At 47.1% G+C, this 19,867-nt stretch overlaps 1 protein-coding gene across 1 annotated transcript in view; it reads left to right on the forward strand.

Moving 5' to 3' along the window:
• TP63 (tumor protein p63) overlaps positions 1–19,867 on the forward strand; it is a 111,123-nt gene that overhangs the window by 19,458 nt on the left and 71,798 nt on the right. The window contains exons 2-3 of the mRNA XM_013959222.2: positions 3,687–3,815; positions 4,615–4,747. Coding sequence (XP_013814676.1) covers positions 3,687–3,815; positions 4,615–4,747 — 262 coding nt within the window. The remainder of the gene's footprint in view (positions 1–3,686; positions 3,816–4,614; positions 4,748–19,867) is intronic.

A 19,867-nucleotide genomic window follows, 5' to 3' on the forward strand; every position in this document is an offset into this window, starting at 1 on the left:
GGTAGGGAAACATGCCTTTTTTGGCATCATTTAAAGTTGGATGTTGTTCTCTTTAGAAACAGAATGCCAGGAGATGGGTTGGGTAGGAGAGTAAAGATGACACAATTGGAAAATGCTTGGCTCTGCAGCCATGGGGTATCTGTAGGAGGGGTGCACCCCAGAAATGGAGACGTTGAGACTCTCTGGAGAGGTTTGGAGTTGTGTTAAGACCAGGCTGCATTAGTTCTGTCCTCAGTTGGTGTGTATCTTTGCAACAACCCCAAAAGCTTTAGAGACCCAGAATAACAAACCTTCTAACATTGACACCCTATGCGGGTAATATCTCTCTCCTCTCCTGCACTGCAGAATGTGGACACTATGGAAAGTGTTTGGTTGGAGCAGGTTTGTGTAAAGCAACTTCTGTGTTGCTGCTGAATGGGACTGCAAAGGGCCAGAGTGAGCAAGGCTGAATTGGTTGCTTCATCATCTTGTGACCTAGCACTGCATGCAGCTGTGAACCAAAGCAGGTCATGGCATGCCAGAAGCTCATTGCACTGAGACTTTTTGATGGAAAGAAGTTTTTTTGAGGAAGGCCTTTTTGTAATAACTTTTTTTTTTTTTGGCTTAGTTGGTTCCTCTGTAAGTAGTATTGAGCTGGTGTGACTGGTTGCTGTTGTTACATTCACACTGAATTCCTAAAAAGTGATTTGAATATTTACCAGGTGTGAGTGGAGCTGGTAAGCGGCAAATAATTCTTAAGAAGTGAGCGCTTAGGTGGACTGGGAGCACATGTTTGGTGGTTTCTCTGCTAGGCGTTCCTGGGAGGTCACAGCCAGGTGTGGAATATTGAGCAACTCTTGGGGTCCGCAGATTTAGTGGCAGAGCACATTTGGGGCTTTGGGAACATGTGCTGCATGCAGAGAGCACAGTGTTCCTTCATGTGCCTCCAGGAAGGCTGTGCAAGATAGGTGGGTCCTTTCAGCAAGGAAATTGCCTCTTGTCGCTGGGGATAACCTATGGGTCAACCCTCCACCACTCTGGTTGGATTTGCTTGCTGGGAACAGGGTGTCAAACCACTGGGGTGCTGGGCAGCAGCAGCAGGAGTCAAGGATGGGCAAGATGATGTTAGAGAAGTGCTGAAGCCAGGCAGAAGCGAGGCAGGTCAGAGGATTGTTGTGTATGAAGTGTTTTGTGTCTTGTATGAGCTGGTTGCAGCCTCTTGGTCATCCTGGAGTATAAGCAATGTGTTGTTATGTTGTCCATGTGGCTGTCTAGTTGGTGTGTTTTCTGCCTTCTCCACTGTGCCCAGTCTGCAGGGTTTTACCTTCGGTGTCTAATGCTAGGTTACTCCTGCCTTTGTAGTGCTCTGGAAAGGATGCCTGTTTGACGCTGTCCTTCCTTTCTGTCTCTACGTCCTCTGCCACTCATAGGTTGCATGGCAGTGGTAGTTCATGGGTTTAGTTGTGGCCCAGACCAGGGGAGAGCACAGTATCCCGAGAGCTCTTCCTCAGGTCCCACCTTTCCTGCTGGATGCTTCCGCAGATTGCAGCTTCTGGAGCATGTGGCTTTTGGCCAAAGCAACTCAGGCAGCAGGTCAGGTGGAGTCAGCCCCAGGCCGGGTCTGCTTTCCCGGCTGCTTCTTAGACTTCCTTGGGTCACTCAGTAGATGTGAGCCATGGAGAAATACTCTATGTTCCAGTTCCATTGCTAGAAATGGCCAAAACAGTGGCTCTCATCTGTCTTACTCTTAAAGTATTTGTAGAAATTTAAATACATAACTTCAGGGTTTGTTTCCTGAAGTAAGTATGTGTTCTGTAGTCCTTGCTGGGCCTGAGGAGGCAGGTATATGAAGCAGAAAAATTGTGGATCTCTATCTGAGGCCGTGCTCTCCCTGTTACGCACCTTAAAAGCTCATTGTAGCATTGGTTCTTAGTGTACATGACAGATGTTTAGGTTAGATGTGTTCATCTGGGTTTCACTATGGTACTTTTGAAAGTGCCATACCAAACTGAAAGCATGTAACATGTAATTTCTGGTACTTCATGGGGTAACTGCCGTTCTCAGAGGACTTGTGATTATGTATTCAGATTGAGTGAGGGCGTGTGTTCATATTGGTGAGACAGAGCATTTTTGAGTTGCATCACTTTTGAATTTTCTGTCCCTTTGGATTTTCATGAATTTTCAAACATGTTAGGTTGTTTTTGTTGTTGATCAGAAGAGATTAGCAACAGAAGCAGTACTTCCACCTGTTTTGAGGTGTGCTCAGCCATGGCTCTGGGGTCAAAAACACTTGATTTCTATTAACTAGGGAAAATTATCTGCCCTTTTAAAATGTAATTGAGATTTGTGAGCAGCAGAGGTGAGGAAAGCCCTGCTTTTTGTGGACATGAATCTTCTTCAAAACTTGAGAGGCCATACAAATTCAGTCAAAAGAGCCAGTTTCCTCTCTGACAACAGCCAGTAGTAGATGCTTCAAGAAATATTAGAGGAGAAGAACAGCTATATGATCCTTCCTCTGAAACACTCTTGTTAATTTTGGCAGCCAGCAGATTAAGGTCTTCCTTGTAATTCTTTCAGACTGTTGCGTTAAACAGCACCAATGAGCCTGTCCTCCAAATGTTATTGTAATTCATTTTGGAATTCATTTATACTCTTGGCTCCTGTAACAGCAGTTCCTTTGGCAGAGAATGTTGCTGTTTAATTATATTGTGTAGAAACAACTCTTATATATGAAAATTTTTGTGGGGTGCCTCCTGTCCTTTTAGGGTGAAAGCCATCACCTGACTGATACTTTAATTAAGTTGAATGGAGAGTTTTTGTCATCTGTAAATACACTCAAGAAATTTCCCCTTACATCCCTACAGCCATTGAGTATCTTGACACTGGTGTAAAAGCTGCTGTGTTTGAATTTAGAAATTGGCCAGTGGGATGAGAATGTGCAGCTGTGGAATGCGCGAGTGCTCTGGCTTCGTCACTGCCTTCTCTTGGGCCCACCTATTTCTGTGAAGCTTGTAGCAGCTTAAAGGGATAAAAATGGCCAAGGTGATTACCAGACTTGGCAGAAATCAGTCGTTCAGATTCAGAAGCTATTGGAGGTGAGGAGAAGGCAGTAGACAAGCAGGTACAGTTTGATATAAATTAATTTATCTCTGTAGAAAACCAAGCAAGAAAAGGTTTTTTTCAAAAACTAAAAAAAAAAAAAAAAAAATCCTTATATTGGTCCAAGACCTCAGCTGCAATGGCTAGTAGAGGTGAAGCCCCCTAAACTGTCCAAGGTCATGCAATCTGGAGAGGTAGCCTGACAGGGAGAGTGGAGTCACAGATTGGGTCAGGCTGATTCCTGGTTACCCTTAGGTGCTTTACCTGCTACACAGCTCTGCCTGTTCTGTATGCAAAGTTCATATTATTTGGGGTAAAATGGAAAGTTTTTTTTCTGTGGGATTCCTTATGACACAGCATCCCAGTGGACTCTAAGGCGTACTTAGCTTATTGAAAAGGGTAGTCTAATTCTCTCCCTTCTAAATACAGCATCTGCAGTAGGGTGGAATGTACATTGTACAGCTGTGAATGTTGCAGGCATTTAGCGTGTCTCCTTTTTCACACAATAGCTTCTATTTATGGGTTTTCATGTAGTTGGGCTCATGCATTCAACATATCTTTGTGTGTGTTTTTTCTTTTCTTTTTTTTTTTTGCTTTTGTTTTTTAAGGTTTGTAGAAACTCCGAGCCACTTCTCCTGGAAGGAGAGTTACTACCGTTCAGCCATGTCCCAGAACTCACAGCCCAGGGAATTCCTGAGCCCAGAGGTGCTACAGCATATCTGGGACTTCCTGGAACAGTAAGTAATTCTTAAGGACAATTGGGGGGGGGGAGGAGGCATTTTGGGACAGGATACCTCTGTATTAGGTTGCTGAGGGGACTGAAGGTGAGGCTCCAAGAGGCCTTTGTACTTATTTGGCTTGAGTCTATGATGATGGACGGCTCTTGAGCTCTGAAGAAGTCTTTCATTCAGTCTGTGGGGGACCGATGCAGAGGTCGCACATGATGCTGACTTTCTTGGAGACCTTTAGTTACTGTGCTAACTGCTTTCCATCGCTTAAGGTGGATGGATGATGCTTTCCCCAAAGGAACTGGAGCCATGGCTCTCGGCAGCTTTCTCTATACCCAGGCTCCATGTTTTCAGCCTTTGGTTACGCCCAGGAGGGAGAGGAGGTGGAGGTGGTATGCAGTTCACTCTATCAGGTCCCTTGAAAGAAGTAATTCGGCCTATGGTGTCTTCAGCTATTACTGGAGGAGACGTTTTATTAAACTGATTCTGTTTCCTTTCCTGACTTGCCATGACTGATGCTGAGACAGTTACTGCTATATATCCTCCATGAGTACTCTGTCTTTCAGTGATTTTAACTCCTGTACTCTTACCTCATTTTACTGGCCAGGCAAGTAAAATGTCCCTCCAGGCCCAGCCCTGCTCAGGTGGTGCTGCTAGTATAGCAGGTGGTGAAGATAGCATTGAGGAGGAATCACTTACTTTGCCTTGGGAACAGTCTGTGATCATGTCTAATGCCTCGGTGACACCCCAGCAGATGGGGAAAAACAGACCTTGGTCCGTTTTAACTGCATTACTCTGTTCTTTTCAGACCAATATGCTCAGTTCAGCCGATTGATTTGAACTTCATTGATGATCCATCAGAAAATGGCCCTACAAACAAAATAGAGATTAGCATGGATTGTGTCCGGGTACAGGATACGGAGCTGAGTGATCCAATGTGGGTGAGTCTTGAAAAGAATTTCCTTTCCCCCTTCGATGGGAAAAGATGAGGAGTTTGGTAGAAGTCATTCTTGCTTGTCAGTCTTGTGCCAGGACTCTCTTCCTCCTTCTTGGTGGAGTTGTGGCTGTTTTCTCTGAGCAAGGAAGTCCCTTCTCTCTTTACCTGTTGTTCCACTCACAAGAACTAGCCTGGGGTATGGCTCTGTGAAGTGAGGGAATAGTGGCAATTAACAGCAGTGTCAATATGTCTGGTTTAACCAGAGAGTATGTGCCCTGTGAAGAGTGCCTCTCTGTGCCTTCCTGTGGCTGCAAGGGGGAGCAGGTTGGCTCTTTACCTGCCCTTCCTCCCCTGCTAAAGCAATGGCAAGAAAGAGGGATGAGGAGGTGAACAGAAGGAAGAGCCAAGGGGTCTCTTGCATTTGCGCAGCTGCTTGGCTGTCCTTGCTCTCTCCCTACTTTGAGCTTTTTTCTGTGGCCTGAGTGTTAAAATAGTTGATATTCTGGATGCTGTAGCATTTCTGCTAATCAAAGGCCAAGACCTGAGGATGTTCTTCACTGGCCTGTTTTTCTCTTGAAGGCCAAGTATGAATGAAAACTTGTTTTTAGACCATGGCTGTCTTCTCCTTCCTGTGTTTCCAGATAAGTGAGGCTAGAGAGTGCTTCTAGCAAGATTTGGTCATGGGTGTATCACCTGTATGGCTGGAGACTGGAATGCAGATGGGGCACTGGTGGTTACTGGTTCATTTGCTTTTGACACAAACTGACCAGCTCTTTCTTATCAATACTTCTGGTAAAGAAGTCAGGTATTACTTTTGAAGGCAGAGTGGGAGGCAGGAGTTGTCCCTCTTCTGCTTCTGTTCTTCCTGGATTTATATATTTGGAGGTAAAAATTATGCGTGGTTTGACATTTGTGTTGATGTCTGTGGGATTTTCTTGTTCTTCTATGTTTCCATTCTGAGAAACTGACAACTCCCTGGATTATTGACTACCAATTTTAGTGCTCTACCACAACGTGTTTGCAGCACTGACATTGATCGGCAGTCTGCATGCTGGCAGTGCTTGTAACTCGGAGGATCACATCCAAAAGGAAAAGAGCTCCCAGGTCATGCCGATTGCAATACCTGGTGCCAGAAGGCTTGACCTGTTATTGCCCATCTAGCATGACTGCTGAAACATCACAGCACAGGGTGATGTTTTCCTCTTCCCTTGCAAGATTGCAAAGGATAAAAGGCTGCATTGAGGTTGCGCATCTGCTGGGCTAATGTGATGAAACTACTCCAGGTGCACAAGGGAGGGAGGTGACTAATGTCAAGTCTGGTTACATCTTGATTTTTGTATCTAAATAACCATGTATTCCGGGTGGACTCAGAGGGGCGGGGTGCAAGACCTCCGTCAGCATCTGGATCCGAAAGGACGTTTTTTATCTTTCTCTGACGTGGTAGCGCAGCTCCAGTAAAATGGTCCCTCCAATAGCTGGTCTGAAAGATTCTCCATGTTTAGAGGGGCTCCTGGCTTTCAGAATGGGTGGTGGTGGTCTGTTTGAACTAACTATGCCCTTCCACAAAACAAACCCCAACACTTCTAAGGCTCTCAGCAGAAACTCTGCTCCTTCCATGCCCGAAACGTCTGCTTGCCGCACGCGTTGTGAGTGTTAGCAAAGCCTCCCCATCTCCAGTTTCTCTGTGTGGTCTGTGGAGCACTGTGGTAACTGGGCAGGCTCTCTCGAAGCCCTTGTTCAGAGTCTCCCTCTCCTGTCTGTGGTGCAGTGAAACATCGGTGGAAAATCCCTTTCTCTTGTCCTGTCTGAGCGCTGTTGAAATGAGCGCTAGGGCTGGGGGAGGAGGGCAGAGGCTTTTGCTATGAAATTACTTCTTGCTTATGAGAAGTTTGATCTTGGCCTCGCAGGAGGCATTTCTGAAGAGGCTGAGCTGCATGGTGGCTTTAAAGAATTATTTTTCACTGACACAACAAGTTGAAGGGGAAGCAGGGAAATTCCATCCCATCCTTACCCTTACTGTAAGGCTATGGCTCAGACACGCTGCTAAGGGCTGAGTATTCCCATGTTCATTTATAAATGTTCTAGTTCTCCTTTGCTGGAAGACAGCACCTTCGCTCAGTTGAGTGCTGCACAAAAGCCTTTACAAAGCAAAATATGCATCTCAAACCTGTGCAAACAGCCCGTCTTTTAAAATGAGGGAAGCTCTTTTTACTCCCCTTACCACCACCACCACCTCCCTATAAATTAGCAAACATCCCTGACAGGTGACAACTCCCCCTTGCAGAGAAGTCTGTGTTTGCTTTGCTGTTTCTGGGGCTCGCAGCCGCTGCAGCTTGCATTGGCAGAGAATGTGTAGCCTGGGGCAAGGTGTTTGCTGTTTGTCGGCTTTAATTTGAAATACCTTACAACCCTCTTCCCCTCCAGCTTCTCTTTTCCTTTGGATAGCTTTAGGGCAATAGCTCCCCTTGCACCTGTCTGTCGTGTAACCTCAGCCATGTCACTTCTAGACACGAGGTGCCGCACGCAGCTGATTGCAGTAAAAAGAGTTGAAGAGGGCAGATAAACACAAAGGAATGCAGCAGAAACAGAGGGGCCCTAGGAGATGAATGGTGAGATCAAGACAGACTGCTCTTTATTACTAGATTTTTGTTAGGGAAAGAGCAAAGCCAGCTTTTCTCCAAAATGTACTACCAAGTGAATTTGAAATGGGCGCAAAGCAAATAACAGACCGGTTTATTCAAAGCGGTTGACCTTCCATGGACTTTAAGGCAATCATGACTGGCCTTTAAAATAAGTATTGTACCATTGTGGAACTTAGCTGAAAGTCTTGCTTTTCAGCCATAAAAGATGTCCATCTTTGATCCAGCCCTGACCAAGATTTGTGTTGGTGAGAGCTGTGAGATTTTTAGTCACTTGTTCACAGCAGACCTGATAGTGGGGAGTGCAGTACAGCATTCAGATCAGTGCCTGAAGAGACTGTCCTACCTATGGGCTGGAAAATGAGAGCAAGTCCTGCCCTGCTAAACACCCATGAATTGTGTTTATCGCCTTGAAAGTGGAGCTCAGTGTGGAGAGAGCTGGAGGAGAAGGTTGAGTGAGAAAGAAACCCTTCTCTTGAGCTACAACTTGTTTTTTTGCTGAGCCGAACCCTTGCAGTTCTCATGCTCTTCTCCTTTTTAAGGAAGAAATATTCTTCCTTTGTCCTGCAGAAGAAAGGAGCAGGAGAAACTGGAGAACAGCACTACCTTTGGATGAAAAGAGTTGGAGGGGAAGAGGGTTTGTGGGCCTGGTGTAAAATGAGGCAGTCAGCAGCCTTCCCCTGTTTGTGTGCCTTGTGACTAGGTCTTTCACAATGTTCCATGTTGATGGTTTCTGGGTGGCCCGTTTGCGAGGCTGTGTTGGCTGTGCCTCTTTACACACCAATGATGTTAACCACAGGCGGACTGGGAACCCCCCGCCCTAGCAGAAGTCTATCTTTTCACATAGTTGGGGAGAGGATGCTGGTGGTCTCTGCCATGGCACTAGAGTGGGAAGGAGCCACGGGTGGCCAGGAAGGTAAGTTGAACACACATCCTTGTGGCCCATTGGGCTTTGACTGAGAAAATACTCAGCAGCATCTTATGCGAACAAGGCAGAAGCCAGCAGCTGTGGGATGTGTAGAGGGGTGACAGGAGGCTCCCTCAATTCAAAGAGGATGCTGCTTCTCCTGCCTTGGAGGCAGGCTGCTCTCTAAGGTTTGCTCCTGTGGTGCTAGAAACCAGGTGATGTTATATGAAAAATGGGTTTCTTTGAATGGTTGAATGCCATTGAGCTACTGGGAGGAGGGGATCCAGAGAGCGCTCTCTACAAATGAGTATGTGGCAGTGCAATAACCTCTGTATTGCCTTGGAGCTCTCATGGCGAGCTGTCAGCCTGCTGTTTGACTCTGATGGCTGTATACCAGGTGCAAACTTGTTTTCCTTTGCCACCATGCATAAGTGCCTTTGAAGTAGCCCATGGGTGCGAAGAGATGCTATTCTAGACCCAAACGAAGCTGGTTTAGGTTAAGAAATTCACTGGATGATATTCTGAAAAAGTTTCACCCCTCCTGCCCCTCCCAAGGGTCTTGCAAAGTAGGCAAAGCTCAGAAAAGTCCTCGTCTAGAAAAATGAGTGCCTCCCTCACAGCAGCGTGCACCTGGGCTCCAGGGACCCAGAAAGCCTTTGTCAGTGGGAGCAGGAGTGCTGTCCGAAGTGATGGAGCAGTGGAGGATCAGCCTCGCCCCCTCCCCCATGTACATACCTTCCTTTCGTGCCCCTGAGCTAGCCGTCCTCCCGCAGCCCCTTGCCTAACCAGTTCAGTGGAATGCCTTTTTACAGACAGTCACTTTGGTCAGAGTTTTCTTAACCTGTATCTGTCCCTCCCCACAAAGGAGGGAGAGAATTTCTTGTCAGGTGCTGAGGAAGGCAGGCTTTATTTTTCCATGACTTCTGTCTTCTGCTGTTGTGGGTGTTTGCTCCGTGTGCCTTGGGGAAGCCCAACTGAGCTGCATGTGCTGCAGAGCTCCCAGAGGGTCTGGTTTCTCTCCTGGGGTGCTTGGGGGGGGTGGTGTTGCTTCAGGAGAACGCAGGGCTAAGGGAGTCCTTTTGGATTCGGATCTGCAGCTTCATGGGCTGTGAGTGTCCCACGGTTGGTAGCTAGAGAAACTTTGGAGGTGCTATGCATATTTCATGTTTTTAAGTGATGTCTTCACTGCTGTAAACTTTCTGCCTAGGAGGCAGAGGAGAAACTAAACTGCAGGCGAGACTGTGGATGCAGCATGGGTTGAATATGGAGGTGTTGGGGCTGGTGCCCTCTGCCTTGGTCCTTGTTGAGTGGTCCTGCCAATTACTAGATCTTAGAGTTAGTATTTGATACTTCCCAATGAGAACAGAAAACCTTTCCCAAGTATCTTTAACCTGCTATAGGCTCTCAAGGGAACCATCCCACATCAGCTTTCATAAGGTACCTTCCCAGGTAGCAACCCACTGACCTAGAGAGGAGCAGGTCCGTGATGCAGCTGCACAGCGCGGGTTGGCCACTGGATAACTGGTAGGCTGTATTCTGTGCTCTCTCAGCCTTGCCCTTGTATAAACCAATTCAATACGTGAAGTCAGTGGCCACACACTGAATTTCTGTGCCCCTAGGAGCCTGTTGCCTGCATAGAGTGGGGGCTGTGGTCAGGGTCAGCACCAGGACACTTCTGTGCAAGTATATGATGGACAGACAGATAACAAGCAACCCGTTGTCCAGAAGGGATTGCAGTGTGTCTGTTGCATCCTTTCCAACATGTTAATATTAACGCATGGGTTCTGATCTCGGTTACCTTTAATTGCTCGCTTAAAAGCGTTTTGCTGGGTTAGAAGAAGAGAGCTCCACTTGCTGTGAAGTAATGGCTGAGGAAATAGATGAAAGCTGATTACGGGTTGTAGGACTGAAGGACGGATAGGCTGTCCCTGCATACAGGCGGGTAGCGCGGGCAAACTGGCATGTTATGTGCGATGTGGCTGAGAGATGCAGGAAGAATGTCTCTGTGGAGAAGCTGACTAATGCGTGGTGTGTGCTTCCCCAGGCTCTGGCAGGTGCTGAATTTAGTTGGGAAATGGTTTTGCACCTGGAGGATAAAGCCAATTTGATAAGTAGATGCAGCAAAGTGGGTTGTGTGACCATCTGTTTCCATGCTTAAGTATTCCTGAATTGGCCATAGAAAGAAAGGAAGGACTTCGTACAGCACAGATACGTGATCAAAGCTTTTATTAATGTCTGGTTTGTGCTTGAGAGAGTTTGAGGTTTGCCAAGTTTCTCTTCTGTGTGGGTATTTGTTCGTTCTGTAGCTGTGCAAAGAAAGTTGAGATTATGCAAAGGCATTTCCATAAAGAGCAAATGCATTATTCTGTTGGAACTTTCCCTGCAGCACCTCTCTTGTTTGCAGTTGAATTCATAAGCTCTCCTAATTTAGGCTTGGCTCTATAATACTGCTGAATGTTTAATCTTCTGCAGTGTAGGTCCCTCCGAGTGATCTAATCATCACATTTAGGGCTGCAGATTCAAATCCAGAAATGGTCAATTCATTCAGATAAAGGATGCACATAGAGAATGCATTTGTGCATTCAATATAGGTAAAACAAAAGATGAAAATTTTTCTCATTCAGAATGAGAAGTAGGGCTCCAAAGATCTTTCTGTTTGTTTAAAATAATTTTTCAATGGTTCCCTTTCCCTTGCTGTTTAGTGCTGGTTCTGGCTGCAGGCCAGAGTTGGCTGCATTTCTTTTTGTAGGAATGCAGCCAGTTAATGAGTAGGGTGACAGTAAGTGTTTTATTTTTAGTGTCACTTCCCTGAATTCTTAATAGCATTGAGAAAACAAATGGGTGATCTGTCTGCTGTGCTATAGATCATTTTGGAAACGTATTTAAAATTCCTTTAAATATTATCACCCTTCAAGTATCCTGCTTTATATTCAACTTGGGAGGGAATAAACTAATTTTAAGCTAAAAAGCAAAAACCTGTTGGAAATAAGCCAGGCATGGTAGGGCGTTTTGCAGCATGCTATAGTGTGAGGTCAGTGGCTGAAGCGAGTTGAGTATTCGTTCTGACCTGTCTCCTTTGGAGAGTTGGCTTTAAATCTCCAGCTCTTATTGCTACATGCAGTTGAGATGAAGATGGTTGCAATTGCAAGTCCTGCCATCTGCCTCTATGCAAACACCTTAGAATGAAAGAAGCAGTCGCTTCAGAAAATGTCTTCCCCAAGCAACTAGGACTGCCTCCAAAGATTTCCATAAGGCTGCATGTGCTTCTTGCTGAAGTATGAAGCAATAATGCATTAGCAATTATTTTACATCTTTTAAAAAGTCTGCACAAACAATTAAAAAGGATCTTGATCTCAGAGCAACAAACTGTAGGTACTTTTGCCTCCAGAGCAAGTTTAAAGTTTATGCTGTCTTGCAGGGAACTTTACTGTATGTCTCTCTACCCAGTTGATGGAGATTATATATATATATATGTGTGTGTGTGTATATATATATAGTAAACATACTTCCATTATTATTTGTTCAGCTCTAACCCAATCAAAACATTCCCATAAGTGGTAAATCCCTCCATCAGCCTCAGGCAGCTGGCGTTCCAGCTATCTGCGAAGCACAGCTGTATGCAGCCAGAAGAAGCGGAGTGGCCATCCCCAAAGTTCACGTTCATCTGAATTTGTCATCCGAGTTGGTGGCGGGAGGGAGAGGAGGCCCTTCTCTCTCCTTGGCAGGAAGGAGGATGCTGAATCCAGCTGCGCCGCTCCAGGCATATGAAAATGCTGCTCTGTGGCTGCCCCTTGCACCGGTGCAGTGCGATGCTGCGTGGGAGCTCCCGAGCGGGCTCAGGGCCTGGGAACGGCCCAGCCGTGCTCATGGGATGCTCCCTCGTGGCGAAGGCAAACCAAGGGTACGGCCCCGCGAGAGTGGCGCTCTGCCGTTTGGTCCAAGTGCCTCTGCCTGGCAGCGAGCTGCAGTGCCTAGCTTTGCTTTTTAAAAGTCCCATCTTGTATTAATTCAGCTTCTTGCCTTGGAGAAGGCCTGGCACATCCAGAGTCTTGCTGGAAATGTCACTTTGTGGTTCTACGAATCCTGCCTGTGGTCCCCTTAATGACTGTATTTTTCCCTTCACTGTTTCATAAGGAGACTTTTGGACTAGGCAGTCCATTTTCCCACAGATGTCTCTGTCTGCTTTCCAGCTCGCTGCCGTTGATTTGATAGCATTTAAATTAACGAGGGAGTGAATTGTCAGACAGTCATGGAAAATTAAATCGGTCTCTGTGAAGCGTAGATTAAGGAGTGGTTTGTGGCCTGTGTTAGTTCACTTGCTGCTGAATGAACCTTTTGCTAATAGGCATCTGAATTTGTGGAGTTTAATGGAAGATCAAAGGAGTTTTCAGTTACAAGTGTAACTAAGTTGGCTCTAAAAATGTGGATTGTTTTTATCTCCATCCTCTAAACACGAGGAAAAGGTTCCCTGAAGCACCCTTCTTTCTTTCTGTGGGCACAGCTAGATAATGAGGAATTTAGGGTGATGTCCGGGTTGGGTTAGGTTTAAGCAAGTCAGAAACTAAACTGGTGTTAAGGCAGGCAGAAATATCAAATAATTCTTCTGGGGAAAAGTCTCTGGCCAAATAACTGGGACCTGGGATGCAGTTCATAGTATGGGTATTAACCGCTAGCGGAGTCGGCAGCGTGCGCCCCTCTTTGCTAACGGGGGGGAAGAAAGCGCGGTCTGTGCTTTGGAGAGTTCCTGGCCCCGGATTGGGGGTGGCGTGCCGGGGGCCGCCCCCCCTAGGGTGGCATGTCGGGTCCGGGTGTGATCTCCCGCGGCGGCTGTGATACCGGTGGTGGATGTGGCATGTGAGAGCATCCAGGAGGGCACCTGGGCAACGACCTGCGATGCGAAACAAAACGCTTTTGCACAGAAAACATAAGGGACAAAATACGCTCCCTGGCTGCCGCTGGCCGGCAGCGTTGCGATAGCGCCTGGAAGCCCTCGGCCGGGATTAGCCTCCCCCATGCTGGGCCGGAGGCTTTACAATCGCGCCGCAGACGCGAGACGACAGGTGGGTGTCATAAACAGGCCGGGGGAATATAAGGTAACGCCGATGCACTCGTGTGATGAGTGCGGGCGGCCAGCGACCGCAGGGTCGGGGTTTCGCCAGAGCCTGGGGAGGCCGATCTCAAATTATTGCAACTTGATGACTTCTATTTATTTATTTATTTATTTATTTAAAATACTGAGTTATTGTACAAGGCCATGGGGGAAGGGAGGTGGTGACATAGTACAGGCTGACCAGAAAGAGCTGCTTTGACTGTGCTTTTATTAACAGTTGTGCGTTTCCTGTAAGTAATCTGTAGTTTATACAAGATAAGGGAAGCACGACACTTTCTCCTCAGCTGGTTACGTAAGAGCAAACCTGGACTGTCAACAGTTGCTTCTCTTGTAATTAAAAACAAAGGCTCTAATCTGTCGCTGTCTCCCGCTTTTCCCTTTCAGCTTTCTCTCTCCCTGGCTGGAGTGTTGCGTCTCGTGCTGCAACGTGGGTTTTGCCGCGTGCCGAAGCCTCCTGCCGCCGTCCCCGCGCCAGCTGCGGAGGCTGGGGCTGTTTGCACCCGCGTGGTGACCCAGAATTTGTGACTTTTCTCTCTTTAGACCACTCGTGGAGCCCACTGGACCTGGGCGCCCTTGCTCTGCAGAGTGCGGCTGCTTGTCCTGGTTGCTTGTGCATCTGGTTTTCCGCATTTGCAAAATACACTGCTAGCGTTTGTGTGTGTGCGTGGCATGCTGTGTTGAGCACCTGAAGGTCTTCAGGCAGAAGTGCAGTCTGAATGTCGAGGGTTGCTAATCGGGCAACATAGCTGCTGATGGCAGAGGCTTGAACCCCAAAAGGCAGCCAATGATGTCTCCATGCAAGGTCTCCTTTCAAGTGTCTGCTGACCTGTGACTTTGCACCCATCAGTGCAAAAGTGTTTGCTCAAGTGTCTGCTGACCAGTGGTTGAGGCTGACCAGCAGGCTTGCAAAAATCTATTTGCCTACAGACAGTTGCTTCCTCTTTATCTCTAATTTTCTAGTGGAAACAATTGCTCTTTAAAGAGAATTATTTTGGTAGAAAAAAAGTGAAAAATAGAGTAAAGGAGTGCCAGGAATAAAACACGGGGCAAAGCTTTCTGATGATAAATGGTCTCCACACTCAGTTGCCCCACACCTAATGCTTTCCAGATGCCACGCAACACAAAGTGTTGGCTGCTTGGCGTCAGTCCTGTGTAGCACCCCCAGCTGTAGAAGGTGAGTTCCTGCTCGCTTTGGTGGGGGTAACCCCCCTTGGCAGCAGTGGGAGAAAGGATTGGAGGGGTTTTGATCGTGCAGATGGGAGGAAAGAAGTGGGGACCTTGCATCATCTTGGCTGGAGAGATGAATCTCTCTAAAGGAGTGTCTTGCTCCTCATTAAACAGTGTTAGGCAGCTGGAGGGCAGACTCCTCAGGGTCTGCGCGCGCCATCCTAAACCAATATTACATAGCAGTTGTGAAGGGAACTGGTTTTGTTTCACAATTCCTTTCCTCCTTCGCTCTCCCTGCTCCCCCTACATAGTGTTATCTCTTGACATGATGCCATTAACTCTCTAATTAGCCCTAGGGGTGTTCTGGGGAGATAACGAGGCTATAGGAGCTCAAATAAGCAGCGTGTGCAGATGTTTACCCAGGGTCGGAGGGCAGGCCTGTTGTGACAGCCAATTGCATTGGAGAGGGCATGCTGCTTTGGGGAAGGAAAAGCCAGCCTGTGCTGTGGGTAGAAACCAGGAGCAGGGCTTTTCTCTCCTCAGCAAGTCTGCGTCTTTCCTCTGCAGTTTACAAAATGAGCTGCACCTAGTCTTGAAAAGTGCAGTTTGAAGTCCATGGAAGGAAGGATTGATCTTCAATATGAAGCACTTACAAATAGGGCATGTTTCTAGTTTGGAATTTCATGCACTTATTATTATTATTATTATTTTTTTTTTTCCAAAGGAAATTCTGGGCATCAGTCCCATCCCTCAGTTAGTGGTAGGGAAGCCACAAGTGCATCGAGCTTTGTTGCCTGCACACGGTTCAGATCTGGGTAAAGCAGAGAGGCTAACCCTGCAGGCTCTGGGAATGCAAGTCTCTATCCTACATATGGATAAGCTGCACCTCCCATGCAGTGCCACAGAGAAACTGGTCCATTCTGTGCATGAAGCTGTGGCTGGTTGCTTTGGTCAGCGGTGGGCAGGAGGTTGCCTCTCAGCAGCATCTCTGTCATGAGTAGATGAAGGTAGTTGGTTTTCACCTGATTTTTGTTTTGTCTTTCTGTTGCTTTTTGAAAGGGGAAGAATATTTCAGTATTTGCTGGGGAGTGTCCCCCCCCCCCCAATCTTCTGCTTGGTTTGAGCAAGGCCAGCTGACCAACCTTGCTGCAGGTTTCAGGAAGGAAGGGTGGTGTTTTAAGTTTTTGCAGGTATTTTCTTATTGCTCTTTAACCTGGCCACATGCTCTTGCAGTTTATCACGTGTGGCCCCATAAAGTCTTCACTGGAAAAACTCCCAAAGCTAATTGACAGAGGCACATTTTTGAGCATTCAGCAGTTATTCAGATGTAACAAACAAAAAACCCCCCACGTTCTATTTTTTCCTCCTCCTTCTGTTATCTCAGTCCTAATTTGTAAACATTTCTGAGCTGAGTGAAAGTCACAGTCCGTGGTGACGCGGTTGATCCAGATGCTATTTTTATCACAGAGTGGAGAGGTCTGAGCAGATTTTTTTTTTTCTTTGATCTGCAGGAAATTCTGCATGAACCACCTAACGAGCAGGCAGGTGTGCACGCATGCACACACCCCCTTCTACAGGAAATTACACAATCTCCAATTAACACTACAATTAAAGACTTGTGGCAATGACATTTTTAATCGTCATGACTTAGCGCAGTTATCCTAGTCAGGAAGGGTTAGTGAGGACTTGCCAGTGCTGCCGGTGAGAGAGGCTGGAACAGACCAGCATATAACAGCGTGGGGAAAGTGTATTCGAAAGAAGAACCTGAATCAACAGTCTGACTTGGCTGATGCCTCACTTTGGAAACTTAGGTTTTTTTGTTTGTATATTTGTTTTTCAACATGCCAGCAGGATCCACAAAGTGTTGTTGAAAGCTTTCCAGAACAGCCGAGGCAGTCTTGCTAGGACTCCAGCTAAAATTTCCAAATCTAACTAGCAATTATTATTTTTAGTTTCCTAAAGTATTGGAGGTTAGGCTCTTGCTTTAAAAAAGGCTTCCCTTACAGAGGCTGAGAGCAGCTTTGCTTTTAAGTTCAAACTGAGCATCCAAAACTTGAAGCAGCAGGTTTTGCACAACTCCTGATGCTTTGGGTTGATTTATTTTCTAGTTTATTCTTTAAAAATAGAAAAAAAAATAGACTGACTATTATAATAAGATATGGCCTATCTCTGCAAAGTGTGTCTTGCACTTTGACTATATGTTCACAACAGAACTGATGTTGGTGTTTTCTTTGAAAAGCTGACCAGAAGGCTTGAGTAAATGATAATTATCATTGTCCCATTGCTGAGAAGTGAGCGTATGGTTTGAAGGGGGATTCTTTTGGTCACAAAGCCATTTAAGCATACTCTATTTCTGGGAGTCAGGTTTGCCTCTAACAGTCTTTAAGAGATGCTGCCTCACTGCTGTTAGGTAGTTAGAGACTCTTCTATGATCTGTTTAATTTTTTGCATCCTCAAAAGGAGTAAGTGAAACAGATATGGAGCCCTGGGACACCATGTGAGAGGTACGTGTGTGTCTGGGCTGCACCAGTGCTGACGGGTGCTTGTGGCTCGCGGGTGCAACCTAGCAGCCCTGAGCTGCTCTTGTCCATGTCTGTTCTGTTCCCTTCTCCCGCTTTGGGTAGGGTAGTGGGGTGGTGGTTTGCCTCCGTTGTGTCACCTGTGAATGCATGATTTGAAAAAAGCCACGTGCCCTGCATTAACTTCAAGATGACCGCACAGGCTAATGCTTCTGAGGCACAGAGCCAACTCTGGGCTTTCTGTATAGAGAGCAGGGATTTGTGCTGACATGTCAATATATTCATGGTATATATGCTTCTCCTCATATTGTCATGCAGATATCTTTGGATAAACTTTCACATATCTCTGTCTAGTGCATCTGGGTGTTGCTTCACCTACAACCACCTCCAGCCACCTGTGGGACAGAAGATTACAGATAACTAACGCAACAGTGCTGCATTAATGACTTGGAACTGGAGAAAAAGGAGGATCTTCTGAGTTTTATAGCACAGCTAGTAAAAGAGTTTTTTGCAATGACTTGCTGTGGCTGGGAGATGCATGTATGTATATGTATCTTACCTTCCTCTTTCCTTCCCCTCCATAACTTTTGAACTAACGGGCCAGTATCAAAAGCTTGACAGAATTAAGGGGTCAAAATGGTTACAGTCCTTCAAGATGAATGAATCTATTAATACTTGCCCAGTGTAATTTTTTCCATTATTAGGCAGCAGAGAATCTGCAGGTGACTTCTAGCTCCGTGCAAGATTTGCAGTTGTGCTGCTCCTGAAGAGACCCTTTTTGGCTAACAGGGCTGTGGCTGCTCCCTGGAAACCTTGCCTGTATCTCCAGACTGGTACTTGTATGGTTTTTTTGTTTGTTTGTTTGTTTTTGGCTTGTACCTGCCTCAGGTGAGGTCACGTAAATGCACCCGGTGCAGCTCCTGGTTTTGCGTGGTGGTGGTGAAGATGGTAAGGAAAGGAAGGGGCTGCAGCAGTGGTCTTTGGGTTATTCCTGGGATATAGGAAACCTGTTGTGCTCAGGAGGCACTTGCTGGTAGCTCGGTTGGTAATTGAGGAGCACTAAAGGTGTGTGGAGCCCCAGCCTGAGCTGAGATATTGCTGTCGGTGGTAGACAGGGCCCTCCCTTTGCTGGGAGGGCTCTGTGCACGGCTCTACTCCCTACAGCCCATACCTGGAAGCAACATCCAGAGTGTGTTGTGATCGGCAAGGAGGAATGGGGAAGGTGCACTGCAAATGCTTGCAAACTTTTGCTCTTGCGCCTAGGGGCCGTCTGTTAAGCCAAGCACACGGAGTTAGAACTAAATGAGATAACTAAACTCCTTCTGGTGGCAAGGAGCTGTGCAGGGTAGGGAGGGTGTTGTGCTCCTGCATTGCTCTGCTCTGGTGCCTGCCCTGCTCCTCTCTTGCTCTGGTGTTCATTCCTTCCTGAAAAAGGTTTTGCTCCCTTTTATTAGTGCCAGTTTAGTGAGTGCATTGCTGCCTTCTAGTCTGGAAAGAGCCTGGTGCAAGGGTGCAATGTCCTTTAATTTGCAGGTGGGCAGGAAGTCAGTGGTGGCTCCTTCTTCTGTAATACAGCAGAGCAGGTTACCTAGAGAGCTGTTCAGGAGCCCGTACTCACAGGCAGCACCACTGATCTGGCTCCATGCGAACCTGGTGTCCCCCCTCTTATTTGTACGGTGGAGAAATTGGGGTTAGGTGATGCCCAAAGGTGAGGGAGCTGGTGTGGCTGGGAACAGGACCAGCTTCTTGGGCAGAGCGCTCAGCCCTGCAGAAGGCTTTGGCTGGGCGTCAGGCTGCCGTGGCAGAGCCGAGCTGCCATAGCTGCTCTGCACGGGGAGCCCCTCTCCCCCCCGCAAAGCACCCGCAGGTCAGTTGCTGATGGCTCAGAGCAGGAGGTTTGGTTTTTGTTGTGAGCAGTTGCAGTCATGAGGGTAGTTATCAGTTAGCAGTTGGCCTGCTTCGGAATAGATCCTCAAATAAAAGTCCTGGAGCACTGTCATTACGCTGGAAGGGCAGGCGGTTGCTCTGATCTGGATGTTTGGTTTCCTCTCCCCCTTCCCCACCCCTTTAAAAAGGTGTTTTGTTTCCCCTTGTTTGACAGAGCTTGCGCTGAGCTTTCAGAAGCGAGCAAAATTAGCTGTCTTTTGTTCGCTCTGTGCATCCCGCCGGCTCGGCGAGACAGCACCAGACCCCTCGCAGTGGGCGCTGCGGAACCGTGCTGCGTGAGCCCAGCGCCGCAGCCGTCCCGGCAAGACCTTGCGGGGCGCCCGCCGGGTGGCCGGCGCCTCTGCGGACCGCGGTACCCGGCTGCAGCCCGCGCTCGGGGGTTCCCGGGTGTCTCCGCTCCCGCAACTGCAGCGAGAGCGGGAATTTGGCTTGTTCCTTCTGAGTAAAACCACAGCGTGGCAATTCTGATCTGCCTTGTTGTTTGCTCCATTTTCCCGCAGGTTGAGTCTGACTAGGCTAAAGAGTTAGCTCTTTTCCTATCTGTCTTTTCAAAATTTTTAGTTGCTGTGAGCACAGCGTTCAGGTGGTTTCCTACTGAGGAGTGCCTGGTAATTTGAGTGTATATTTCTTCTGTATATTAGTTCTGCAAGTGCTCAAAACCATGAGTCCCTTGGATTATTTATTTTATTTTTTTAAACATCTTCTTTTTGTAAATGAGAGTATTTTAAGACTTACTACAGTGATGAGAGCAGAATGAGTTAGATGCAATTACAGAACAGAGAAGAAATAATAGTTAGTGTGAAATGATGTCCTGTAAGCATGGCACCTGGTAGCT

Source organism: Apteryx mantelli, chromosome 9 (assembly GCF_036417845.1).
Source record: "Apteryx mantelli isolate bAptMan1 chromosome 9, bAptMan1.hap1, whole genome shotgun sequence".
Taxonomy (NCBI): domain Eukaryota; kingdom Metazoa; phylum Chordata; class Aves; order Apterygiformes; family Apterygidae; genus Apteryx; species Apteryx mantelli.